The sequence below is a fragment of the Excalfactoria chinensis genome, chromosome 1, assembly GCF_039878825.1.
Source record: "Excalfactoria chinensis isolate bCotChi1 chromosome 1, bCotChi1.hap2, whole genome shotgun sequence".
In the NCBI taxonomy this organism is placed as follows: Eukaryota; Metazoa; Chordata; class Aves; order Galliformes; family Phasianidae; genus Excalfactoria; species Excalfactoria chinensis.
In genome coordinates, this window is record NC_092825.1 from 12,694,120 (window position 1) to 12,720,766 (window position 26,647).

Below are 26,647 nucleotides of genomic sequence, written 5' to 3' on the forward strand. Positions count from 1 at the left end.
GCGCCTCTGGCCCCGCCCAGGCTGTGCTGACGCGCACCTCAGCCGCTGCGTCCTTCGGCTGCGCTGTGCTGACGCGGCCGGGCCGCGCAGGGAGCGCGGTGCTGCAGGGCCGGCGGATGGGCCCGAGTGGCGCTGAGCTGTCCTGAGCTGTCCTGTCCTGTCCTGAGCTGTCCTTCTCTTCTCACTGAAGCCAGTATTAAAGGCCTCGTTTAACGTTCAGGTTAAGAGGAATCGCTCTGCATTCCCTGGAGTCCCGTGTCCTCAGTAGGTCGGTAGTTGATAGTGGTAACCAAGTAGAAATTACATAAATAACATTGCGGAAAAAGAAGGCATGGCAGCCGTTAATGTGTCGAAGAGAGAAGTCGTTAGAGATCCGGATCGCTGCGATATCCCGTACTACGTTTCGGAATTTGTGGAAAGAGAAGTTGGGAATGACTACGACTCGCTGAAGAAGCTGGGCAGCCTCATTGAAAAGCTGTCTGAAAACAAAAGGCAGCTGGAAGAACAGGTAAGCGCCTGTGCTCTTTCTCGGCGCGGTGTTTCTGTGCGAGGCTTAATGTCTGTCTGTAAATGCAGGTTCTCACAGTTTCATCCGAAGTCCCTAAAAGAATTCAGAACGCCTTAAAGAATGCAGAGGACTCAACAAAATCTCTGAATCGGCTTCTAGAGGAAGAAACTCTCCTGTCCGATTCCATCAGCAGCCACTTAGAGAAAGCTGAGCCGTGGATGGAGGATCTCGGGGTGCTCATCAGCCAGGTGGAGGAGATCGAGCGTCACCTGTCCTATCTGAAATGGATTTCCCAAATAGAAGAGTTAAGGTAAAGCCAACGTGCTTATGGAGAATGCTTACTAGTGATATCACACAGCTAGTTCAAAGATTCAGTGTTAGATAATCAAATTTAAGAAATACACGAGAACAGCAAGTTGTCATCTGGTCATATAAACTGTCAACGTGTTCTCTGGTGAGAACTGGAAGTTATTGCTCTGGTTGAAGGAAGAGAGCAGTAACTGTGATGATACATGGATGGAACTTTTTCGCCCATTGTAAATTACGGCGTAAGAACTAAAATAATACTTGAATATCTTGAGCGGAAATGTTAGGCTTCAGACTTTGTGATTCTGAGTTTTCATTCTGGCACACTGATTTTATCCTAATGAGAGTGAACAGTGCCGTCTTAGTTCATGTGATTTGTAGCTTTCAGTGGAAAACTTTGTGTAATGCTGCTAAAGAATGTCAGAAATTGGAAGGTACCTTTGGGTCAAATTTTGTACAGAGAGACTTAAGTTATGAAACGACTTGGTCTGAGCTATGAAAATATGACAGGTCTGCTGCAGGCTGAAACTTTCTTCCAGTTCTCCTCCTGGGAAGCGTGAGAAAAAGCAGATCTTTGAACAAGTTACATAAAGAGCAGTGCTTCAAAGAACTTTGGGCCTCCCTTCTTTCCTTCTGCCTTCAGGTCTTTTGTGACAGGCTCTCAGCCACTTAATGAACTTTACACAAAGAACTTGGTTCGTGAATCCTTGCTGTAGGATGTATGTGGTGGCAGTGGTAACCTCGTTAAAATATTTCAGATTGAGCACGTTTTCTGTCAATTTCTCAGTACGCAGATGATTCTTTTGTGATATCTTTAGTGAATTTTGGTCTCAACTCTTCATGTATTTATGTTCTTGTTTTTATAGTGATAACATTCAGCAGTATCTGATGACCAACAATGTTCCGGAGGCAGCCAGTACTCTAGCATCTATGGCAGAACTGGATATTAGACTTCAGGAGTCGTCTTGTTCTCATCTTCTTTCGTTTGTGAGATCCACTGTTAAATTTTGGCATAAAATTCTTAAGGACAAGTTGTCAAGGTACAGGACGTCTCATCACTCCCTCATCTCATGTTGTGCTGTAGCTTGGTGGTAAAGTGCGTGTTTTGTGTTGCAGTGACTTTGAAGAAGTGCTGACCCAGCTTCGTTGGCCATTTGTGGGGCCACCACAGTCTCAGGCGTTTGGCCTTACTGCACCAGCCAATGCTTCTGATGTTTACAACAATTTAGAGATGTTGTTCTGTCAGCTCCTGAAGCTGCAAACATCGTATCCTTTAAAAAGTAATGGTCTGTGAGGGTAATAAATGTCACAGATGCACATTCTCATGGAAAGCTGTAAAACTGTTCTCCCTAAAGAAAAAAGACAAATTGAATTTGTTGCTTTGTTCATTTGTATTAACATTAGAATGTACTTTTTCATACACGCGATAATAAGTGAACAGAGCTAGAATTCAAAGAAGTGTTAATCACTTTAATATGTCCCATGCCAGAAGGGAGAGTTGAAAGTGTATGTGTGACTCAGAAGGGAATTATAAGAAACAGAACTATTTTAATTCAGCAGCAATAGGATCTCCTTCTGTGATTGAGAGATCTGCCTTGTGGATGAGGCAAAGGCTGTTGACAGTCTGCCTAGACTTCAGCACAGCCTTTGGCGCTGTCTCACTCGGTATTCTGGAGAAACCGTCAGGCTGTGGCTTGGACAGGTACTCTTTGCTGAGTAAAGAACTGACTGGATCACTGGGCTGAGAGAGCGGTAGTGAGTGGAGCTAAATCCAGCTGGTGAGAGACCATGAGTGGTGGCCCCTTGGTGTTCCCCAGGGGCCGGTACTGGAGCACGTTCTGTTCAGTTGCTTTATTGAGGACCTGGATGGGGGCATTGAGTGCACCCTCATAAGTTTGCAGATGACACCAAGTTGGAAGGAAGTGTGAATCTGCGTGGGGGTAGTGAGGCCCTACAGATGGATCTGGACAGGCTGAGTCAGTGGGCTGAGGCCAGTGGAATTAAGTTCATTAATGACAAGGACTGGGTACTGCACTTTGGCCACAACAACCTCAGATAACACTATAGGCAGAGTGCAAGAAATGGTCTTGGGGGTGTTGGTTGGTTCTTGGCTAAACGTGAGCCAGCAGTGCACCCAGGTGGCCAAGAAGGCCAATGGCATCCTGGCTTGTATAAGAAATAGTGTTGCCAGCAGGAGCAGGGAAGTGATTGTCCCCCTGTACTCAGCTCTGGTGAGGCCGCACCTCGAGTACTTTGTTCAGTTTTGGGCCACTCACAGAATCACAGAATCACTCACCACAAGAAAAACACTGAGGCCTTGAAGTGTGTCCAGAGAAGAGGGACAAGTCTGTTGAGATGTCTGGAGCACAAGTCTTGTGAGAAATGGCTGAGGGAAGTGTGATTGTTCTGTCTGGAGAAGAAGAGGCTCGGGGGAGACTTCAGCTCTCTCTACAACTGCTTGAATGGAGATCGGTGTAACTGGTGATAGGATGAGGAAATTGTCTCAAGTTGTGCCAGGGGAGATTCAGGTTGAATATTAGGAACAATTTCTTCTCTGAAAGAGTGGTCAGGCATGGGAATGAGCTGCCCAGGAAGGTGGTGGAGTCACTGTCCATGGAGGTGTTAAGAAACATTCAGATGTTGTACTAAGGGATGTGGGTTAGTGGAAAAATATTGGTGGTATTGGTGGTAGGCGGGTGGTTGGACTGGATGGCCTTGGGAGTCTTTCAACCTTGGTGATTCTGTGATTCTATCCTGCGATCCTGATCTGCCTTTGAGGTAAATCAGAAGATGCTGCTCATCCAGTTCCTTTAGTTTGAGGGTAAAATCAGGCAGAGAGAAAACTCGAGCTTTTTTTTTTGGATGGACGTGTCTCTTGGGTACAGGTTTGGGAGTGATGGTGGGGTTCTGTTTCTTTTCGTGATACTGATTTCCTAAACCATACTGACTTCAGTGACTTAAATTGTATAACTCTTAGCAGCCAGAGTTATGTTAAATATTTTATAAAACTGAAATGTTTTGAATATTGTACAAATTGGAGGCATTTTATAGCTTGTGTAATACTGCCTTCAGTCAGTGAGGTAGAGCTAAAACATATTTGTTTTTGTGAACCCGTTGTATTTAAATCATACTTACAGAGAAATTCAGCATTTCTCCTTGACTGTCAAACTTAGAGATGAACTGTTAACCAAACCCAAACAGCTGCCAGAAAAGTACGCCTTGCCCCCATCACCACCTATTATCCTTCCAATACAGATCATGCTGAATCCTCTTCAGAAAAGATTCCGGTACCATTTCACTGGAAATAAACCAACCAATGTGTTAAGCAAGGTATGGAAAAAAACAGTTTAATTTTATTGCTACTATTTTTAGCAGCATTAAATTACGTAGCTTTCATGCTTTCATTTTGGAAATTCAGTTTCTTAAAATATGTGGTACTTGTACGTACTGTGGACAGGCATCAAGGCAGTGCTTGGAGACCTTTGAGAGGATTCACATCTTTTCTGGGCTAGGCAATGTTTTTCTTACCTAAATCTTTTTGAAATCATTACTGCGTTCACTCCCATCATTTCAGAAGCACAGAGAAATTTCGTCTTTGTCTTTACAAATCGTTTTGCAGTGTTCAGTATTGCTGGAACTCAAAGATTGTGTAAGGCTCTGACTTTGATTTTTTTTGTTGTGTTCTGCAACGTTCATGTGACTGAAAGTACTGGATCCTGCTGCTGGTATATAATGGGTATAATTCTGTTTGACATGTGTCCAGTTTACTGGTTGGAAATTGACATGCTTTTTGTATGAGTTATCTCCAAAGGCTGAGTCTTTTCATCCAAGAATTGTCATTTAAGCAGGTTTCTTACAAGCATAACGTTAGTGCTGCTGTAATGCTTCTGCAGCAGGATATGAGAGCCATTTTTTGTAAGAGTTTAGATGTACAAATCCGTGTGTTCGTGTTGACAGTCTTGGGCAAATCAAAGTGTATTTGCACTCTGACAGTTGCTACTACAGCGTATTTTTGATAGTGTTATGTATATCAGTGAGTTTACTAATTTAATTTTCTTTTTTAAATAAGCCTGAGTGGTATTTAACACAAGTGCTCATGTGGATTGGAAATCACGCCAAGTTCCTTGATGACAAAATCCAGCCAATATTGGACAAGGCAGGATCGCCAGTGAATGCTGGGGTAAGCACTTCAGTGGTTTTGTGTGTGTATAAATACCTACACAGGCAGCTTGTGCAAGCACTCCAGCTGATTTTACTTAGTGTGCAGTGAGACTTAGCGCAGTCCAGCAACAGTTTTAGAAGTTAAATACATTTGCACGTTTATACATATCTACCTCTGATTTTTCTGTTCACTTTTTTTTTCTTTTAAAAGCTCGAATTCTCTCGTGCTCTGGTAATGCTGATTTTGGAGAAGCTGGCTGCTGATATTCCATTCCTGTTATACGATGACACTCTCTTTTGTCACCTTGTGGATGAGGTACTTCTATTTGAGAGAGAGCTATACAGTGTTCATGGTTATCTCAGCAGCTTTCCCAGCTGCATGCATATTCTCTCAGAAGAGTCCTGCTTCCAGAGATGGCTAACAGTGGAAAAGAAATGTAAGACTTGGAAGGAATTTTGTTGGTCTGTATATGTTTTCATTCTGATTGGGCAATATATATATTCCTCAGGCAGGATAAGCCACTTGAACTACAAAAGACATGTTTTTGAGGTCAGCAGTGAGTAGAATGCCCAGGGGTCAGCATTGGGTGCAGTCCTGCTTAACATCTGGACAGTGGGGTAGAGTGCACCTTCAGTAAACTTGCAGATGATACAGAACTATGGGAAGTGGCTGATTCTCCAGGGGGCTGTGCTGCTATCCAGAGGGCTTTGGACAGGCTGGAGAGGTGGGCTGGTTATGGTGAGAAACAACTGCTGGCACAAGGACATAATGGAGGCCACCCAGCTGGAAAGCTGTTCTGCAGAAAGGGATGTAGAAGCCCTGGTGGACACTAAGTTGAACATGAACTAACAGTGTTCTGTTGCTGTCCTGAAGGCTAATGGTGTTCTGCACTAGGCAAAGTATTGCCAGCAGTTCAAGAGAGATGATCCTTCCTTCCCTCCATGCTCAGTATTGGTGAGACCACTACTCCTGCAGTAGTACTGTGTCTAGTTCTTTCCCCGCCACCATTATGTGGGGAGACATGGACACACTGGAAAGAGTCCAGCGTAGGGTCACCAAGATGTTGAAGGGACTGGAGCACTTCTATTGTGAGGACAGGCTGAGAGCTGGGGCTGTTCAGTCTGGAGAAGAGGGGGCTCCAGGAGATCTCATCACCTTTCCCCTCTACTCTGCCCTTGTGAGGCCCCACGTGGAGCACTGCTTCCAGGCCTGGGGCCCCCAGTGCAAGGATGATGTGGAGCTATCAGAGTGTGGGAGCACAGGGCCATGAAGATGATCAGAGGACTGTAGCACCTCTCTTACGAAAAGGATGAGGCAGCTGGGGTTTATCAACGTACTGGAGATAAAGATGTTTATGTTTTTTGGGCTTTAGATAATTGTTATTATTAAGTACTAACAGCATTTACAATTCTTTTGCATCTCAGTTGCTCTTCAGAAAATGGACTCTATGCTTTCATCAGAGGCTGCTTGGGTATCACAGTACAAAGATATCAGTGATGTGGATGAGATGAAAGTCCCAGACTGCGCAGAAACGTTTATGACTCTGTTATTAGTTATAACAGGTAACTGCTAACCTACATTGTTAGTTATAGCAGGTAACTGCTAACCTATGTTATTAGTTATAGCAGGTAACTGCTAACCTATGTTGTTAGTTATAGCAGGTAAATGCTAACCTATGGGTGTTCCTGTTAATGAGAAGCAGAAAAATGGCAGCTAATTGATTGCTGTATTGAAGATTCCTTGTGTGAGCAACAATCACCACATAGAATTGTTGCAGTGTTGTGATAGTTAAAATAAACAGTTTCCTGTTCCTCTTGTGTTTTGGACGCAAATATTAGGGCAAAGAATCTGGAGCTAGTGGCATATTTAGGAAGTAACAGCTGAGAAATGACATTTGATATTTACCACCCTAATGGTAGAGATGTTACAACTTGTTACAATGTACCAATAAAATACCTTACTATTCCTTTTCAATCTGTGAGAACTTAAGAAGCAGATGTTACTTAATAGCTGTTTAGAATAAGAGCAGGGATGTTTTCAGAAGGCCCTTGTTTGCATACTCACTGCCTTTGTCTTACTCTGCATCTGGCTTCAGGGGCCCCACGAGGCTGCTAGATGGTGAGCTGTGGTAACATTACTTAAAGCGTTAGAGTGCAGTACAGAACCATGATGGGACGGAAATCCCAGTTATGTTGTTTGGTTACATATTTAGCTTTTGCAGCGAGTAGTTTCCTTGATACTGTTGTGAGTTGTGTGTTTTGAAGCTAAAAGCTGTCTGATAGAGTAGTAAGGATATATATACATAAACTGCTAGTAGTGTTTCTTGTTCAAAACATCTTTCTTCAGTGCTGGAAAATACCAAACATTATATTGATATTATATTATAACATTATATTAATTCCCAGACAGGTATAAGAATCTTCCAACAGCTTCCAGAAAACTGCAGTTCCTGGGGCTACAGAAAGAGCTGGTTGATGATTTTAGGATACGATTAACTCAAGTAATGAAGGAAGAGAGTAGAGATTCTTTAGGCTTCCGATACTGTGCGATCCTCAATGCCGTTAACTACATAGCAACTGTGCTGGCTGACTGGGCTGACAATGTAGTAAGTAATTATTTTGTTTTAATATGAATTCAGTTTGAACAAAAACAGATATTGGTAGATTACTACTTGATGTCTAAGCTTTATTAACAGTAAAGCTTGTTGATGTCTAAGCTTTATTAACAGTAAAGCTGGTAAAGATATGCAAAGAGGGCTGGAGGAGTGGAATGGTCTGAACAGCCAAAAAGGTGGTGTCTGTACATGCTCTGTATTGTAAAAGTAAGCAGGTTGTTTTTAGAGATCTGAGTACTGCTGGTTGAAGTGCATGGAGCAGCAGCATACACACGTTTCTTGAATTCCTGTGCTCAGTTACCTTAAATGGATTTGGTGTGCGTACCTGTGTTATGGCTCAGACTAGGTGTGCAGGAACACCACTCATTGATAACTGGTTTTTGGTGTGAATTATTTTGCTGTGTAATAGCCTGGTGGCTACTCAGCTGTTCTGTGATTACTGTGACACAAGGTCATACAACCATTGGATGTGAAAGGTATAGAAACAGGCACTGTGTGTGGGACAAGCAGCCTCCAGACTTTTTTTACCTTCACAGGAAACTGTGGTTCTAGGAGATCATCTTGATTTGAGGGGAGAGCAGCCTTCATATTACATAGCTGCATCTACATAAACGTCTTGATGTTCTTAGAAGCAAAATGGAGATCCTTACTGCTGTCATGTTAAACTTAACCCATTCCCTTGCTGTTGTCAGATCAGCAAACTTATGGTGTAACGAGACATCAATTCTAAAAGAAATTTTAAGTTCTAGTTTATTGTTGCAGATGGGATGGGGACAAGGGCAAGGGATTTTGACTGTTTGAAAGCGTTCTGCTGTCTTAAAGCATCTACCCAGTATTTCTCTGCATCTGTTCCTTTGACCTGTCTGCTGTTGTATTTGAAACCCGTATCAGTTACACCGTTAGGATTAAAGCACAGTGCTTTGTTTTTACAGACATGGGGACCATGCGGAAATTGTTTTTATCATCTTAAAATTGTAAGATGATGAGATTATTAGAAGAGTGTTTTCTAGAACCCTCCCTGTTAAAGAACAAATGAAAAGTTCAATTAAGATTACCTTTGGTAGTACTTACACCTGATTGTCTTTCTCCAGTTCTTCTTGCAGCTACAGCAGGCTGAACTGGAGGTCTGTGCAGAAAGCGATGCTGTCAGCCAGCTGCAGCTAGGGCAGCTGGCTTCAATGGAGAGTTCTGTCTTTGATGAAATGATCAACCTCCTGGAACGCCTGAAACACGATATGTTGAGTCGTCAAGTGTGCCACGTCTTCAAAGAGGTCACAGATGCTGCAAAGCTGTACAAAAAAGAGAGGTGACTCCGTCTGCTCACACTCTTCTCATGTTGCAGTATTTTTTTTTCAGTTAAAAACCCTGAGGCAAATAAAGGCAAGAATGGAAAAATAAGAAAAATCAGTTTTCTGAATAGGAAGGGCTCAGAGTAGTAAGCATCTGAAGGTTTGTTTTTACGCTTACTTCAGAGCTATTTAACATTATGCTTTCTAAAGTACATCTGCAATAAATGGGCACATTACCTTAAAAAAAACAAAACAGGATTAGTACAGTTCAGATGAGAATTATTCTCTTCAAAGTAGTATTAAAAGTGGCATGTAGTGACTGCTTCTGTCTTCACAGAATTGTGAGGTTTCTTGACTGTTGAAGATGAGTTCCTAAAATACTTCAGTAAACCAGTACAGTAGCTCAGTGGTTACTTTTAGCCTTGACATGGAAAGGGAGAAAACTGCACCACTGAACAAAACAGCTAAGACTTGTTTAAATGATATTTTAACTTCAGCTATTGTAATATGAACAATTTCATTGTAATGAATTCAATGTGACTATTTCTTTCAGGTGGTTATCTTTACCGTCTCAAGCAGAGCAGGCAGTAATGTCTTTATCAAGCACAGCTTGCCCAATGTTGTTGACTCTACGAGACCGCTTGCTGCAACTAGAACAGCAGCTCTGCCACTCTCTGTTCAAGATATTCTGGCAAATGCTCGCAGAGAAAGTGGACACTTACATATATCAGGAGGTGGGTGTTCACAAAATACACGTGGTACAGTGTAGGTGACGGTGGCTGGCCTAAACAGAAGATACACCCCTTTCTGTTGGCAGATAATCATGGCGAATCATTTCAACGAAGGAGGAGCTGCACAGCTTCAGTTTGACATGAGCAGAAATCTTTTTCCTTTGTTTTCACACTACTGTAAGAGGCCAGAAAACTACTTCAAGCAGTAAGTAGGAAATCCCATCTGTCACTATTTCAAACGAGAATGTCCAGATGCATGTGTTTTACAGATCATCAAGGATTTTTTCAGTTTGAGAGGGGAAGAAACACTTAAAATATGTGGATCATCTGTGCTCCTAGGCAGGCACAGTGTTGACATTCATAACAGAAAATACTTAGCGAGAATAAATAAGCTATTTCATAGAATCATAGAATGGCCTGGGTTGAAAAGGACCTCGATGATCATCCAGTTTCAACCCCCCTGATATGTGCAGGGTCACCAACCACCAGACCAGGCTGCCCAGAGCCACATCCAGCCTGGCCTTGAATGCCTGCAGGGATGGGGCATCCACAACCTCCTTGGGCAACCTGTTCCAGTGCATCACCACCCTCTGAGAGGAAAACTTCCTCCTAATATCTAACCTAAACCTCCCCTGTCTCAGTTTAAAACCATTTCTCTTTGTTCTATAACTGTCCACCCTCATGTTTGTTATTGTTTTATGCAGTACTTTCCAGTTTCAGCACTTTTGACCCATTTCAGAAATCAGTGGGAGCTTCTTTTCTTAGTTGCTGGGCATACAAAATTAAGTATCCCATGGTTGCTTCTTTTACTCATCTACCTTCTTCCCCCCATATAGCATCAAAGAAGCCTGCATCATCCTGAATCTGAATGTTGGTTCTGCCTTGCTTCTGAAGGAAGTACTGCAGTCAGCCTCAGAAAGCGAAGCGCCGTTACAACCAAACCAGCCATCAGCAACAGCAGCATTAAATGAACTGGGAGTTTACAAATTAGCACAACAGGATGTTGAGATTCTTCTCAATTTGAGAGCTATTTGGCCAACTGCAAGCAAATAAAGACTTTCTTCAAAAGTGGTTAAAACTGAACCTAGATCGCTTGTTTCCAAAAAGTAAGCAGCAAGCTGTCACTGCTGTGAGCTAAGCTTAGTTTCTTTTATATACAGTTCCAAAAAGATGACTTGAAAATGCTCTGGTCCTGTCTTCTAACCAACCACACAGGTCTTACTTTGTTTTCCATCACTGCTTTGTCTTCACACTTAGAAGCTGACGGGCTCTTCATTACTAATGAAAGTGTTACTTGTTCTCTGATGGCCTGCCTTGTGGTGCTGGCATGCTGTCACCTTGGTGTGATGAATACAGGTGCATGTGTGCGAGTGCAGCTATGTACATATGGCCAGCTGGGGTACTCTCACCAAAGCTCAGGTGTTTTCCACTTCTGAATCCCTGATGCAATGGGTGTTCTGTGTTAAAATGTGCACAGGAATGAAGGAATTCATTCAGCATGGAATGAAGGAATAGATCACTGTTTTATTAATACTAATTCAAAATTCAATTTATTTATTTCTTTTGCTGTCCCAAAGTGCCCTCTGTTTTTTGAACAGGATTTCCTTTATGCTTGAGCTTTACAAGCTGTTATCTGGCAACGCTGTCTTTCTCCAAACATGAACGTGCTGAAGTTGCTGAAGCTGGTGATGTTTTTTTTTGTACCAGCACTGAAAGGCCGCAGTTGGAGGAAGGAATGCCAGAGCACTTATTCTGGATTTGTAAAAGGGGTTTCTACTTAATCAGGTGATCTTATCTCTTAATACATTTCTAGTGCCTGGTAAGCATAAATGTGTTTGTGTTGTTTGTTCTTTTCAGCCGACAGCTAAAATGGATAGGGGGAAAAATAAGTGCATATAGTCATAAAATAATAAGTGCATATAGCAATAAAGTCAGCTTGACACACTAGTAAATGGATGGAGCAAAATAGCTATTCTTCATACACGGAGCAGAGCACTGTTCGAATTACTACACAGTCCAGCCTTCCAGCAACGTTTTCATCCTAGGACAGAAGAGAGCATCTGGTTAGGCAAGTTAGGATAACTGGTCTGTTTTTTTACGGTGGCTGTAAGTTACCAAACAATGTTCCTTGAAGCACACCGGAACCATCAGCAATTAGAACCAGCTGGAGCTCACTTCATTGCCGTGTTACTGCTCTGCTGTGGTAAAACATCAGGCAATGACAGCTTCGCTTGAACACGCTGCGTTTCCAGAGCAACGACTTTCCTCCCGGGGCGCTGGGCAGCCTGCTCCGGTACCAGAGCTGGGGGCTGGTGGCACTGCCTGCCTGTGCCGGGGGTTGGAACTTAGGATCCTTGGGGTTCCTAACAACCCAAGCTATTCTATGCCGCTATGGCCTGCAGGGCTGCCTGATGCTGCCTGGGTTGTGAGGGGAGGAAATGGGGAAAAGCTGCTTCGCACGGATCCCGAAAGCTCAGCAGCCCAACCATGCTGCAGCAGCGACCGCCTTAAGCCTTGCACTGCAAAGTGGGTGACCCCCACGGAGCAGCTCCTGCCCGACCCTTCGGACGGCACTCACATCGCTTCCTTGAACGCGGCCAGACCGACCTCCTCCTCATCCCCGACGCGCAGCTCCGCCGTGCTCAGCCCCAGCGTCTCAAGAGCTGTTGGGAAGGAAAGCGGCTCCTGAGCACGTCTTCGAAGGGTTAATTTAAAAGCGGAACGCGGCCTGGACGTCATTGTGAAAGCAGACATCTTTAACATCCCGAAGCGCGGGCTGTGTCGGCACAAGTGCGGGTGCCGTTACGGTGCGCGCACGCAGAGATCTGAAACCTGGTGCGACGGGACCGACCTGCTCGGCACTGCAGGCCCGTGACGAAGCCGCGCCCCGCGGCGTCCAGCATCTGGAACGCGGCCTCCACATCCGCCTCGTCCAGCACGGACGGCATCTCGGCCTCGCCTCGCCGCGCCGCGCGCACCGCTTCCAGCGTCTGGAGCAGGAACTGCCGCGGCCGCTCTGCAACGGAGCGAGGCCGGCGCTGCTGCGGGCGCTCCGAGCCCGTCCTTCCGGCCCCTCCCCGCCGCCACCCCGAGGGTCTCCTTCCCCGTATCCCTCCGGGGCGCGGCGATAAACGCCCCCGGTCCCCCGTTTCCCCCCAGCCCCTCCCCGGGGGTCCGCACCGGGCCGGTGGTACAGTAGCAGCGCGGCGAGGCGGTGCAGCAGCGCGGGCAGCCCGTGGCGCTCCAGGTACTCGCGGCTCTGCTGCTCGCCCGCCGCCATGGCGCGTTGCTAGGAGCCCGAGCCGCCACAGCCGCCGCGGCGCCGCCCCTCGCAGCCCTCAGAGCCGCCCGGAGCTGCCAGAGGAGGGCGGGCGGAGCGGGGCGGCCCTCGGGGCCGGGAGGGGGCGGCGAGTCCGGGCTTCGGGCGGGGAAACGGCGTGTGGTACCGAGCGGTTCTGCTTTAGCGGGCAGCAGCCGGAACCAGCACGGAACGCGCCGCCACAAGCTGACACCTGCAGTGTGAGCACACAGCGACCGCAGGGCTCAGCGCGCTTCTGTGAGGAACGGTTCCAAGAATCACCAAGCGAAGCCCGTGGGGACACACACACACATATATATGTACCATTTCTTTGTTAAGAAAGAACAATTTATTTCCTTGAAAAGCGTTCTTTGAAAAGGGTTCACCACAGCAGTGCCGCTAATTCAGGTTCAATCACAACCGCAAGGATCAAATCTATTTTTGTGAGTTTAACCTGAACTGGTTTCTTATTTAAAACTGAATTTTGCTGAAAGACTTACTTACTATCTGCTGTGCCAGGAGATGAGCCTCTTGTAGGACACAACGCATATCTTCAGCCTTCTGTCTCATTACAAAGGACTACACAGGCTGCCAGCAGGCCTAAAGACTGAAACGAAGAGGAGCAGGGCCTGCAGGCAGCCATGCTGCCAGCTGCAGCTGTGTTTGGCTGGCACGGGAGAACTGGCAGACGGGCATTTTTCCTGCTCAGGGGGTAGAAGACTGTAGTGTGGGGCTGTGGGAAGAGACGACAGCAATAGGAAAGGAGCTGGAAAGGTGCCTAGGGCTGCTATATGGGGTGGCAGTATAATTTTGGGTGGAATGGACCTCTGGTCAACACCTCCCCCCACCCCAGCCAAAATGGGGCTGGCTTTGAAGGCAAGATCAGGTAGTCGGTAGCATTGTCCTGTCATGACTTTACTATCTCCAGGATGCTGATTCTACACCACCTGTTGTTCCCTGTTCTGGAGTTTGACCATGTTGCAAAGATCGCTCTGCGCAGCCTCAGACATGAAGCAGGTAAATGGAAAGGAAATGCCACAATGTATCCCTAGGGAGAGATTGGGAAAAAGCCCAATTGAATGTCTGAGGAGTGAGAAGCACAATGGTAAGGCTTGGAGTGTCACCAGCTCCAAGTGGGAATGACGGCTGCTGAAAGAGCTGGCTAATGAATAACACACAGACCAAGCAATGAGGAGAGTTTGGTATTAGGGGAATACCCCACCGAGCACTTCTTCAAGCGATGTTGCTAGATGAGGGAGGGCATAAATCACCGCCACTTCTTCCTTCACATTTGGATCGTAGGAAAGGAGATCTGTAGTCCGGCTTCCTGCTCCAAGCAGAGTTCAGCTCTGAGGTCAGATCGTGTTGCTCAGGGCTTTCTTTATCCATTTTGGGCCTGATAAACCTCAAAAGTTGGAGATTGCACGAACCTAAGCAGGCAGTGCTGACACGTGGTGGCTTCCAAGGTGGAAAGGTCTCTCTGTTTACCCAGCCTGAACGCCCCTTGTGTCAGCTTATGCCCATTGCCTCTCGCCATCCCACCATGCAGCACAGCTGGGCCTGGCTCTGACCTCCTTGTGGGTACTGGCAGGCTGCTGCTGCATCCTCTAAGTCAGGACAAGTGACAAGGTGGATGGAACGAGAGCTTCACACACTGTGTTTCCTTTTTACTTTTTCTTATTCCCTGGCAACCCTGTAAGCAATTTTGGGCCAGACCAGGTGAAAGGAGTTGGAGATTGGAAGATCAGTACTGGAACTCACGGGAGTGAATGGTCCAGTAACACTGCAGAGTAGAAGAGGCTTTGGAGAACATTAAGATAAAAGGCCCAACACGAGTCTGTTACATGCTTCAGGAGCAAACCTACACTTGGCTTGTTCTCGGCTGAAAGGAGCACTTCCCTTTGGCTATTTGCTTTCTTTGCAAGTGTCCAGCTCTGCAAGACAACCCAAGTGAATGGAAAGCTTTGTGTTGTTGAGAGAATCTAAGGACTATGGGCTGATGTGTCCTGCAACTATGGTAGGGAAGGTTGAAGGGTTGATGTAATCCTTTCCAGGCCACGTGTGCTCACCTGTGACACGGTGCTCCAAATCAGCACTGAGTAAATTTGCCACTGGGAAGGGAGGATGGCTCCTCTTCTGCCGGGATGCTTTGTCACTATTCCCCCTCCCCGAGTGGGTCCAGGCCCAGCTGCAGACACACGGGACTCACAAGTTTATTGGCCACTTACTGCTTTTACACCACCAGGCCCTTGCAGCCGGAGCATCCTGTACATTTACTTTGTTTGTGCCAAGCAGCTTTTCTGAAAAACGAGTCCCGTGTGGTGCCACATTAATCTGAGCTGCTCTGAATCAACCAAACCCTGCTTTCACTTCAGAACCAAGCCTGGCAGGTTTGGAAAACACACAAAGGGGCAGCAGGATGTTGGAAACCACATGGAATCCCTTCTGGTGGCTCTACCTGCAAAATGAGTCTCTCTCGGATCCTGAGGATTTCTGGCAAGCTTCCCTTGAAATGGGGAAGGCTTTTGGAATTCTTCCTTTCTCCCTTCTGTGGGAAGAGCTGCTCACACACTACATCGTCATGTTACTGCAGGTCAGCCCTAACCACTACAAAAGGCACCACCCTCCTTCCCCCAAAAAAGAGAATCCAGCCCATGTAATTTGTGATGTGTTACGAAACGAGGAGAGCATGCATGCCATCTACCGTGCATTCTGCAGCTGGGAACTCAAAGCAGGGCCTGCTACTAAGTTACCGGCTGCATCTGCTTTCAGCCTAGGAAATTAAGTTTTCAAAGAGGTCTGTACTTGTTTGGAGTTGTAACTTTCAGGAGGTGCTCATGGAGAAAAACAGCAGGGAAATATGCATGAAATAAACACAGTTCAAAAGTCTGAATCTGCTGCGTGAATCTCCTCCAAACATTTCTGGAACTGGTACTTGGCCTGGCTGCCAGTTGTCAATCCTGACAGATTCGGATGAGTAAAACAGATCCTGGTTGCAGACAGCAATGATTTCTACAGCAAATATTTCCCTGCTAAGAACAGAAGCCTAAGAACTGGAGTGCAATAAATAAAAAGGAGTTCTGGCGTGATTTGCTTACCTCTGCAACCGGTGGCATTTAGAGCGTGTTAGATAATAGGGGAATACTGTTGCGAGCAAAATACTTGTTGCATAACCCCGAAGGGTGTGGGAAACCAAACAGAGAACAGCTTGTAAACCAGGACAGCAAAGCTGCAAGCGCTAATAAATGACTCAGTCACATTTGGAAAATAAACGCAGGGTCCTTGACCTCTGCTGGCTGTGAGCGATGATGGCGAGCAACCAGTAACTCGTGGCTGCAATAATCTCTTGTCTTGGTTGTAGCCCTGATTTCTATTGTCTGTAAGAAACACCATCTTACAAACACAAAGCCTCTGCAGCTTACATGGAGATCGCTCCCTTCGACATTTCCTGTGACCAAATGCCGTTTGGTTCCTCTGCTGCGTAATAAAAAGGATAAACACAAGACTAAAAAGAAAAATGAAAATATAAGCAGCCCAAACATCCTGTGCGGTAAAGAGGAAGTTCAGGATTAGCTTTTGCCACAGACTTCAAGAACAAGCCAGACATTACACAGAAGGCTGCTCAGCTGGAAGGTAAAGCCTTCCTATTTTTGTTTCCTGTAACCCAGGGCAGCTCGCTATCTCCTCTGCCTGTTCTAAACGCACGCATACACAACCCCAGTTTGATTTCTTGCTTCCAAGACCATGCTGCAATGATGTCTCTCCCCTACAGTATCTCCAAAATCGTTGTTCCTAAGAGAACAACACGAAATGTATGCATTGCCCAGACCTGCAGAAGAGCTTTGCTGAGAGAAAAAACAGCAATGCTCCGCATAGAGCTCACAAGGCAGCGAACAGGGTACGTCTCATCTGAGCCATAACTGAAGGGGGCTTTTACACAGAACAAGGATCGCAGCACTCAGAGATAAAGGCTGCATTTTTACAATTAACAACAGCAAAAAAGACCGGCTATATATTTGTACTGCTCATTGAACTCAGAATTCCCCAACCCAGCAGTTCTGGTGAGGTTAATTCTTACACCAATAAGAAGAAAACACATTCAGCTAAGCAAAGGAACTTAAACATGACTGATCAGTGTAGAATGCTGGGTGGCTGAGGATGCATGTCCTGATGTGTAAGCACAGGGATATTTTAGACACGAGTGCCAAAAACATTTCCAGATCAGTTCAGCCCTGCAGAGGGAGCTGGCAGATCTCCGGCACAGACTCTCAGCGCTGGCATCCATCCGCGCTCTGCATGTCAGCCCCAGGGGCAGCACTGCAACGCATACTGCAACGCATACTGCAACGCATACTGCAACGCATACTGCAACGCATACTGCAACGCATACTGCAACGCATACTGCAACGCATACTGCAACGCACACTGCAACGCACACTGCAACGCACACTGCAACGCACACTGCAACGCACACTGCTTCTGCCCTGCGAAGGAAATAATGGCAAAACTCAGCTGTTTCTTACAAACATATAAATTATTTTATTTACAAAGCCATGTTACAAAAAAAAAAAAGAAAAAAAAAGAAAAAAAAAAGAAAAAAATATTAATAATAATAATAATAAAGCAAAAAAACAAAACCAAAAAAACAAAACCAAAAATACAATCGCTCACTAGAGAATATCTCCAGGCCCGGTGCTGAACCATGGCAGTATCAATCAGATACATGTTTGTTCTGGTTTTCCTTTTTTAAACTGTAAGCCATAGAATTTACTATTTACACCTACTTTAGACATTGATTCCGCTTACAATTATCACAAGCATGGAATGGATTCTATCTGATACTGCTAATACATAAAGGTGCAGGACAAAGAATGAAAATACTTAGTGTTACAAAATATGGGTCGTAGAAAAGAAATTGGCTGTACAAGTATGGCGTTTCTTTCTCAGAATGATTGGACATGCTTTCTTCAAAAGTCTTCTGGAAAAGGTTCTAAAATCTGTAGTAGGAAAGCACAATATAGCAGGTGCAAATTCATTTCTGTGCAACAACAGTTATTTATTTAATATATCCCATGACTGACCAGCTATGCAAAACCCACAGAGTTTTGTTAAAGTGCCATGGGTCGACAGCATAACAAAATATAAGGTGTAAATAGAAAAATTTCTTTTTTTCTTCTTTTTTTTTTTTAAAACAATAGTTCACTGAGAATCAGCAATAATAGAATATGCTGTATAAACTATTCTCTACAAAGGTCGATCAGCACTATTTACAATTGTTACATCGATACAAAAGAAGGCATACAAGTTATCCAAGTCGCTTTTTTTTTTATGGCTGACGGGCCTATGCATTGCGTATGTGTAACAACCAAAGCTTCTGAGCCTCTATTGCTGGAAACAAATCACAATTTTCAGGCAAAGGGTAACGAAAAAGAACTACCGAGTGAATGCTACACTAAGAATGCATTATAGGCTGGTCCAGTTTATATCCATTTTATTCGAACGTTTGCTTCCATTTCGCTTTTCAGGCTGAAATTCCCGATACTTGTAATTAAATAATGATTATTTGACGATGAAAGACTGTGGGGGTTTTACTTGGCGCTTAACGTTCCCCAGTGTTGTCAGCTGTGAGCCGGTTGAAACAAAACAATTAAGCAGCATTCAAAGGACAGGCTCCGTATTCCAGCTTCCCAGTTCCAAGAGGCGCGGAAGGAGCTCAAAGCCCCCGCCCACCAGCACAGCACCGCTTGCCCACTGCTGAGCGCTGCGCCTCGCAACCACCCTCTGCCCTCCACAGCCACAAACAGCCGCTCGCTGATTACAGACGATGACTTTGATACTGAGATTGAGAAACTCCTGCAATTTTAGAACTCGAAATAAATTAAAACAAAACAAAACAAAAAAAATCAACATAGCACTGCTCCTAAAACTGAACGAGACAAAAATTGTGCAAAAATAACAAAGATATGTACACGTTTTTTCAGTCTGAAGAAATGTACAATAAAAACATAATTCAAAGAACATCTTAAAAATATAAACATTGCTTCAACTTTCCTAAGTTTCACACTGCTTCTGAAACTATACGGTCAGTTAGCTCTGAAGTATAGCAAAACATAAATTATTACAAAATTAACACTATAAAAATTTATTTTAAGAATATTTCTAAACTTTTTTTCTCAAAGGGCCTAGCCTCGCTTAGAATTGCTTAAACATTTTTAGTCTTAAAATTTACCTTAAGCCTTCTTTTTTTAAAAAAGAAAGTAGTAATAATCTCCCTATTTGCAGTCTCTCGCCTCTCCCCAAGATGTAAATAAACCAGCATATAAGTGCACTTTTAACACTGTAGAAATAAAAATCAGCTCCTCTGTACTACTGTTTCATTGTTCATACCCAGCATTGGCTTCCTGATTAGAAAATCTGCATGTTATTACAAAATGATGCAGTAATCCTATAAGAAACACTGTCAGTGCAATTCTATTAACGCAAGCCAATCTGCTCAACGCCTGTCCTCGCACACCCAAACCGTTTACTGAAGTTATCAAGTTCTGTTATCTTAAGGGTCTAGAATTCCTCCGAGGGGATTTCGCGTGTTGAGCCTTTGATAACATCCATTACAGTTGGGTGCAAAAATCCTCCGCGCTTCGATCGATCCCGGAAGATGCCGAAGGCTCAGAGTTCCCACTGAAATCATTAAATGCTGTAGGTAGAGAGCACCAGGCAGGGTTAGTCCCTAAGGCTGCAGTGCCCCAGCTGTTTGCGAGTCACCAAGAAATGCACTCTATAGTTATCCGTGGGACAAGCTGAAATACAGAATTACTGCAATTTTTACTCTAAGAGAAAGATTTAGAGATCCTTTAAACAAATTCAAATCGTGATCTTTTTGTTTTGCTTTGTTTTTGGAATGTCCACTGCATTCTGGTAAGGAAACAAGGGGAGCATTGCAACGCTAACAGCTTGAAAAGGCATGAAACATAACCAAGCAGAACGCACAGATCAGTGGCAAATACAAGTGAAAAACTGAACAAATCACTATTACAGTTTTCTGTAAATTTGATTCTCTTTAAAACCACAAATTCATAAAAGGTTAAATCCATCTGCAGGTCATAGAAAAAGAAAAACCCTGTGGAGTAGGGCTGCTGAGAGCTAGAGATTATAGGCTGGTTCCTGTTCCGTGTTATGGAAGAGTCCTTATTCTACCAGTCCGGTTTGATGTCTTCTAGAAGAGAAACCAAGTTCAGATTCAGAAAACATCTCTTGGTACATAATGCTTTAACAACATCTGCATCTGAGAGAGCTCAAACCAGGAACTCATTTCACGTCCACCCCTATTTACTGATTGCATTAGACCTTTAAGAAAAGGAGCTGCTTTGAATAATCTGGGTATTTCCTTTTGAGACTCTCTGATTTTAATACGCTTTGGTGAATCTTACGTTCGTTAATTCAGAGTATCGATAAAAATACGAGCAGCAATCAGACAATAACGTTGAAGAATGGTTTCTCCTGCACAGCATGTCTCCATGCCTGAGGAAACCCCTTCCAGCACACACACTGGCACCTTCCCTTCGTAAAAACTGCCGGTTATTTAAGAACCACTGTATGCTGAGCTCTATGAAATATCAACACATGCAGGCACCCAAAAGCACTATGAAGACAGAAAGACTGATTAGTTATAGATTAAGAACGATAAAACAAGCCTTAAACATACAGTCTGCATCTACGGGCACAAAGAATGCGACTGTAAAACTATAACTCCATTTACATTTACTAAAAATGGCGAAGATTTTGTAAGGAAAAGAAGTACTTTTTATTAAATCAACGACAGCTGGAAAAACAGGCACACTTCTTTTGTGTATACGAGCCCCTGTTCAGTTCTCAAATAGATGCAGGAAGGTTGAAAGCAAACATAAATTGAGAACAACCCGTGAGAGCTGGACTCGAGTTTAACACAGTGGGTGACAGCCAGCAGGCCCGGCAGGCACCGTGGGCCCACCGGTCCCACACAGCAATACTGACAACAGCACGCCCCACCTGCCTGCTTTCCAGGCCTGCACTCAGGAAAACGTGCCTGTTTTTTTCCAGCTGTAGAAGTCCGTGTAGCAACTAACGTTCTCTCTGCCCACTGACATTGCATCACTTGGACTCTGATTATCGTGGTTACATCAGCACTAATATTAAAAGCTCTCTCTCAGGCCCCAGTGGTACGCTGACTGCCAAAGAACACATTTGCAGATCCACTTATGTTACCTAATTAATAACACTTTTTATAAAGAAACAGTACAGCTCAGCTTCAGACTGGAGTTTTATTTAGAGGCTACTCCTTCACCAGACTGGAGAATCAAAGCTGTCAGCAAAGCAGCTCTGGTGTGGCAGTGGGGAGCACCAGACAGGCGGTCATGGCTCTATCATCTGTGTCAGAATTAACACAGAAAAAAACCAACAAAGCCAGGAACAAAATATTTAATAAAGCTTAACAGATCTTCATTTTCCTTTGTATTTGTATTCTGAACTCCATACTCAGCTACTAAGCTGCCAGCAATGTATTTTTAACACCAAACAGTCTGTGGGGCTTAGAACAAGCAAACACTTCTATTTTTGATAAAGTCATGGAAACAGGCAGCCAAAAAGCTTAGCAGTAGCCTCTGTTTGTATACAGCTGCCACAAAGTTAATGTTTCATCCAGTAAGGTTCTCCTCACAGGATCCAGGCAGTAGATCCCAGCACGCTGTGTGCTTGGGCAGGGTGCGTTTTATACTCATACAGCAGCATGGGGCTAAGACAAAATCAGTTTTACACTTCAGATGAGCTTTACCCCATGTCTGTCACTGGCAGCTGTATGATGGCGTCCCATACAGCAGCATGCCGGTCCCTACGAGTGCTGTGGGATGAAGACACCCTCGACTTACTTCCCTTCAGTGCAGCGCTGTCACACGTACACTCCTTTGCATTCAGAACCAGGGGTGTGGGGGGCGGAACTGCTTTACCTTTTGGCAGTTCATCTCGGGATGTGAGTGACTCAGAACATGTTTTAATGGTGAGGCTGCTGTGGGTTATCACCACCACAATAATTACTGTTCTCGTGCTGCACCTACAGAGCAGAAACTAAGCAGCATAACCATCTAGAACAACTACAGTGTGGAGTACTCAGAATGCATATGGGATTCTAAAATGCTGACTGGTCAAACAGAGAAATGAGCTGGCATTTCTGTTTACTTGTGGTTACATCTTGCTGAGGTGGAAACCTTTTTCCCAACAAGGATCTCGATAATGAATTCTTGATAGATTACTCAATTTGGAGAGTCAAACGCAAAAGAGCTGACCTTCAGAATTTACTACAACTACCTGACCAGCAGCCTGTGTGATAAACAGGCCCGGTGGGAGCGCTGAGGATTCCTCACAGTCTGAGAAAGCTACGCTCACAGATCAGTTTCTCTGAACAATCAAGTCCTCTGCCTTCCCTGTCCTGTTTCTGCCCTCGCTTCACCCATTTCCATTCCTGCTTCTTTTTCAACACTGTCCCTTCTGTGCCGGCCTGGGGCTTTGCCATACCATCGCCCGGCAGGGGAAGCAGGATGGAAAAGACACGCTAGCTTAGCTGGATCCTGTGGAGACACGTTGCTGCTGCTGCTGCTTTTGTGTCACCAAAGCAACAGCCAGTGGGCATCGGATAAGCCAACGTGAAGCATATTACAGGTGGTGGAAAACAAGCAGAGAACTTGTTATTCATAAATCTCAGAGGGAAAAATAGCTGGAAAAACACTAAGCGAGAGGAAAAAAAATCTAATATTAGTTCACTGAAAGAAAGCTTCTGTAAATAACTGCACTTACAAAGAAAATGTAATTCAAGGCTTTGCAATAGACAATATTTAATCACCACTTACAAACTATTTAAGTGCACTTTTAAAAAAACAACTTACTTGTCTGTTGTGAACTGGGTTTGATGTACTCGAAGGACTGGATTGTGACAAAGCTACACTGCTATTTTTTCCAATCTGAAAGACATTAATTGAGCAGCATTGAGAGACATATTTGTCAGTTGAATGCAGATGCTGGTAATGGCTTTCCTTCTCCTGAGCAAAGTGGCACTAATTGATCTGCATTTGGAACGCAGGTATTTTGCTATTACAAAAAAAATAAAAATAAAATACTTCTTCAGAGCCGTAATTATCTCTCAGAGCCACTATTTTACATCAGCTCTCGGAAAGCACGGCAATGCTACCACCGACTAGGAAAAACATTAAGAAATGGTTTCTGGTGGAATTCAGGTTGTAAAATCCCACCTCTGTGGCCAGGAGCGCGGGTTCGTGTGCTCACCACACTTGCTGTGTCGGCAGGCCAGCAAATGACAGCACAGCGCTCAGAGCCCTCCTCCTCCAGCCCCTGCCCACCCCTTGGGGCACATGGCTTCACAGCAGCTGGCCGAGCATCACGGCCTGCCCTGCCTTACTGCATCTTCTTCCGCGTGGTCTTTGTTTTGCATTGCCCATAGAAGCACAGATCAACCAGCAGAATCAGACTCCAGAGGTTTGAACGCGCAATTGCCCCACATTACTGGATCACAGAATTTCTTTGGGAATAAGTGCACATTATTAGTACGTGTAGATACATTTTAGAAGTGCTTAAATAGAATACTGCACAATTCAATCTGTGCATTTAAATCCCCGGAAGGTTACAGCACTGTGCAGGAGCAGTCTACTTTAGACCTTTTTGCACTGACCCATGAACACACGGTCGATATTTCTGTTGTTGCACAAGAGGGAAGAGAGCTACTGAATCAAAGGGGTTGTGGGACCAACCAAAACTGACCGGGGACACCTGCTCACAAAGGACAAGTGACCAGATATGAGCAGTTATCCACATCAGTGATGGACCTGAAGTAACAGCAACTTTAATTGTCTGACAGACAGGTAACGAGGATCCATCATCTGAATGCGGTGAGAAATGCAGCTGCAAGTGTCTCACTGAACTGATGGGACTCAGGCAGCAGCCGGCAGTTGTCACCAACATCAGTTTTCTCCTTCCCTTCTGCAGCATCATTTGTTATTTTCCATGTCACACATACACTAAAGAGCAGCCTACGACTCCCTGTATACACCTGCCCCACCTCATGACCGCTCAGCAGAGTTTTCTCTGTTCACTCCCTCCCCAGAAGAAAGCAGTGCTTTTGTGTACAGCTGATTCCTAGAGCAGTTCCAACCAATGGCACAAAGAATGAAGGGCAGCCCTGCCCACCCAGCTCCCCCTCAGCCTGTTCTGAACATCACAGCTCTAGACAGCAGTGCATCACATTCAGCTTCTCTTCAATATGCCGATCTTGAACAGACACACAGTCCTGTAAAATCTTTCCTAGCTATTCCAAACACTGCGGCAAACCTGCAAACTTTTCCTACCTATATCCACTGTGACAATATTCTTAAGATCCCTGCACAGTACAGTGCAAATACACAGAATGGAACCATAGAATGGGCTGGGTTGAAAAGGACCACAATGACCATCTAGTTCCAACCCCCTGCTGTGTGCATGGTCACCAACCACCAGACCAGGCTGCCCAGAGCCACATCCAGCCTGGCCTTGAATGCCTGCAGGGATGGGGCATCCACAGCCTCCTTGGGCAACCTGTTCCAGTGCATCACCACCCTCTGAGAGGAAAACTTCCTCCTAATATCTAACCTAAACCTCCCCTGTCCCAGTTTAAAGCCATTCCTATCACTGTCCACCCTTGTAAACAGCCGTTCCCCCTCCTGTTTATACACTCCCTTCAAATATTGGAAGGCCACGAGGAGATCTCCCCGGAGCCTTCTGTTTTCCAAACTAAACAAGCCCAGTTCCCTCAACCTCTCCTCACAGGAGAAACGCTCCATCTTTTAAATGGGAAAAACACTCACTAGAAATGGGCTTGCAGAGATCCTGGCATCACGTGTGGAACACAGCCCACCTCCCCAGAGCCGCCCGCCCTGCTGCCCCAACGAAGGGCTGAGTGCCCGCAGGCTGCTGCCGGCCGCCCTCCTCAGCAGAAGGGCCGCACGAAGGCCGAGCAGCCACAGGCTGCCGTGAGGAGAGCAAAGGCAGCGCAAAGACAGTGCAAAGACAGCGCCAGCTGTGCCGGGCTGCAGTGCTGCACAAACCATCCCTAACACGGGAGGCTGAGGCCACAAGGCTCATCCCTTCTTCCTTGTAAAAATAAACTCCACTACAAAGCCAGGCACTCAGCACTTCAGCTACTATCTAGCAAGGAGACCTCAACTAAATCAGAAAAAAATAAACCCGGGGCTTATCAGCAGTCAGTTGAGCTTTTCCCTGTGTTCTGAATTCCTTAATTTAATTTTCCTTATTACATCAGGGAGCAGGAACAAGATTTTAAGTAACACTGTATTTTTTGTGGAATTTTTACCGCGATTGCACTTGTAGTGCACGGCAAGTCAAAGCAGCACAGCTTAAAGCTGGCTGACAGTGCTGCATCCTCCAGACTTCTAGTATTCCCACATGCAGGACATAATATTCTAAGGGTGCAGGTTTCATTTGTTTATGGCACAATTAAACAGCAGGAATTCAGCATCCTTGTCACAAAGCTGCAAGCCAGACAGCTGAAACAGCCAGCTGTGCTTCGCTCCTATACTGCACAGCTAGTGCTGCTCCAAGGACAGCTACGTGAGCAGCAACGAGTGACTTCTACATACACACATGTATATGCACACATACATCTATACATCTACTGCTCATCATTATGCATATCTAACACTTTCCTTAAGGGACAACTACAGTGTGAACTAACTGTGTACCAACAAGGGCCTCTGACTGACCCTTGATGGTTTATTTACTGCCATTACCCTGCGAGTTGCTGAAATACATCCCACACCAGCACAGGAGCGTCCCACAGGCACACACCCAATCACTAAGGGACTCAGAATGTGAGCCTGGGACCTCCTCAGATACGCACATATCGCATATACTCCAAGCACTGCATGTATTTGTAAGACTTCTCTGGACTACAGCAGCTACAGATCAATTTACATAACGTGAAATGACGATGCAAGCCATTTTCTGCTGCCAGTATTTGCACCAAAGTAACAGCCTGCTCTTACTTTTCCTTCTCACTTGAGACACTATCTCAGGGTAAGTTCACCTCTTAGGCACAGGTATATTCATACATCAGCTGTGTGACAGAACGATGAATTTACAGCATTCTCCACTGATTTCAGTGACTTAAAGACTAATTCTGATTTCAAGACACATCTAAAATGATGAAGGGCTATCTTAAAGGGATTAAAACAGAACGACAGCACCGTGGCCCATTTTTAAATGCCACATGAATAATCTCAGCTGCACCTCTACTGGAAGCAGGAAGGAGAAAACAAACATCTTAAGCCATTCTGTGGCCTTCATTCTGCCAGCTACACCACATTTAGCATTTCTTCATTCCCTCCTTCCACTGCTGCCTGCTGTTCCCCCTGGACTGCCTTGTCCCAGACACTACCCTCTCCATTTCCAAATTCCACTTTATGCACAACATCCTTCTGAAAGGCGAGTTTCACAACAGCTCAGAAACAAACAAACCTGTCCTAAGCTACTTTCTCTGGATTTTCTGACGTTCCCTGTTCTCTGTCTCCCCGAGGCCAAAGCAAGCTTTGTTTTCTGCGCATGGCTCCGCATCGGACACAGTGGCAGAATTAACCAGAAGCTCATAGCGAAGACAGCACTGGCAGTTTTCTCAGCAATATCTAATTGACACGTACTGCTGTACATAT

At 45.0% G+C, this 26,647-nt stretch overlaps 3 protein-coding genes across 7 annotated transcripts in view; 1 reads left to right on the forward strand and 2 right to left on the reverse strand.

The window, feature by feature from the left end:
* The first annotated feature begins 8 nt into the window (after positions 1-8).
* On the forward strand, positions 9-11,125 carry RINT1 (RAD50 interactor 1). The gene is made up of 13 exons (XM_072361127.1): positions 9-508; positions 577-818; positions 1,681-1,854; positions 1,931-2,080; positions 3,988-4,144; positions 4,884-4,994; positions 5,187-5,412; positions 6,401-6,538; positions 7,382-7,581; positions 8,682-8,896; positions 9,433-9,613; positions 9,697-9,815; positions 10,447-11,125. The coding sequence occupies exons 1-13, from the start codon at positions 332-334 to the stop codon at positions 10,661-10,663; spliced, it is 2,307 nt and encodes a 768-aa protein (XP_072217228.1). The 5' UTR covers positions 9-331; the 3' UTR covers positions 10,664-11,125.
* On the reverse strand, positions 11,115-12,955 carry EFCAB10 (EF-hand calcium binding domain 10). The gene is made up of 4 exons (XM_072361140.1): positions 12,791-12,955; positions 12,462-12,626; positions 12,189-12,273; positions 11,115-11,651 (listed from the first exon to the last, which is right to left on the reverse strand). The coding sequence occupies exons 1-4, from the start codon at positions 12,888-12,890 to the stop codon at positions 11,618-11,620; spliced, it is 384 nt and encodes a 127-aa protein (XP_072217241.1). The 5' UTR covers positions 12,891-12,955; the 3' UTR covers positions 11,115-11,617.
* A 4,513-nt stretch (positions 12,956-17,468) lies between these two features.
* ATXN7L1 (ataxin 7 like 1) overlaps positions 17,469-26,647 on the reverse strand; it is a 104,737-nt gene continuing 95,558 nt past the window's right edge. For all 5 annotated transcript variants that reach the window (XM_072342192.1, XM_072342188.1, XM_072342201.1 and 2 more), the window contains 2 exons: positions 22,820-22,894; positions 17,469-20,121 (listed from right to left, as the gene is read on the reverse strand). In XM_072342192.1, coding sequence (XP_072198293.1) covers positions 20,080-20,121; positions 22,820-22,894 — 117 coding nt within the window. In that variant the 3' untranslated portion in view covers positions 17,469-20,079. The remainder of the gene's footprint in view (positions 20,122-22,819; positions 22,895-26,647) is intronic.

Bases quoted from the DNA above. Each gene is read 5' to 3' on its own strand.
- RINT1 (XM_072361127.1), top strand. From the start codon at position 332: ATGGCAGCCGTTAATGTGTCGAAGAGAGAAGTCGTTAGAGATCCGGAT. The intron at 819-1,680 runs GTAAAGCCAACG...TTGTTTTTATAG, and splicing joins TCCCAAATAGAAGAGTTAAG to TGATAACATTCAGCAGTATC. The intron at 1,855-1,930 runs GTACAGGACGTC...TTTGTGTTGCAG, and splicing joins CTTAAGGACAAGTTGTCAAG to TGACTTTGAAGAAGTGCTGA.
- EFCAB10 (XM_072361140.1), bottom strand. From the start codon at position 12,890: ATGGCGGCGGGCGAGCAGCAGAGCCGCGAGTACCTGGAGCGCCACGGG. The intron at 12,627-12,790 runs GTGCGGACCCCC...GCTCCGTTGCAG, and splicing joins GCTACTGTACCACCGGCCCG to AGCGGCCGCGGCAGTTCCTG. The intron at 11,652-12,188 runs GTGAGTGCCGTC...CTTCTGTCCTAG, and splicing joins GCCGCGTTCAAGGAAGCGAT to GATGAAAACGTTGCTGGAAG.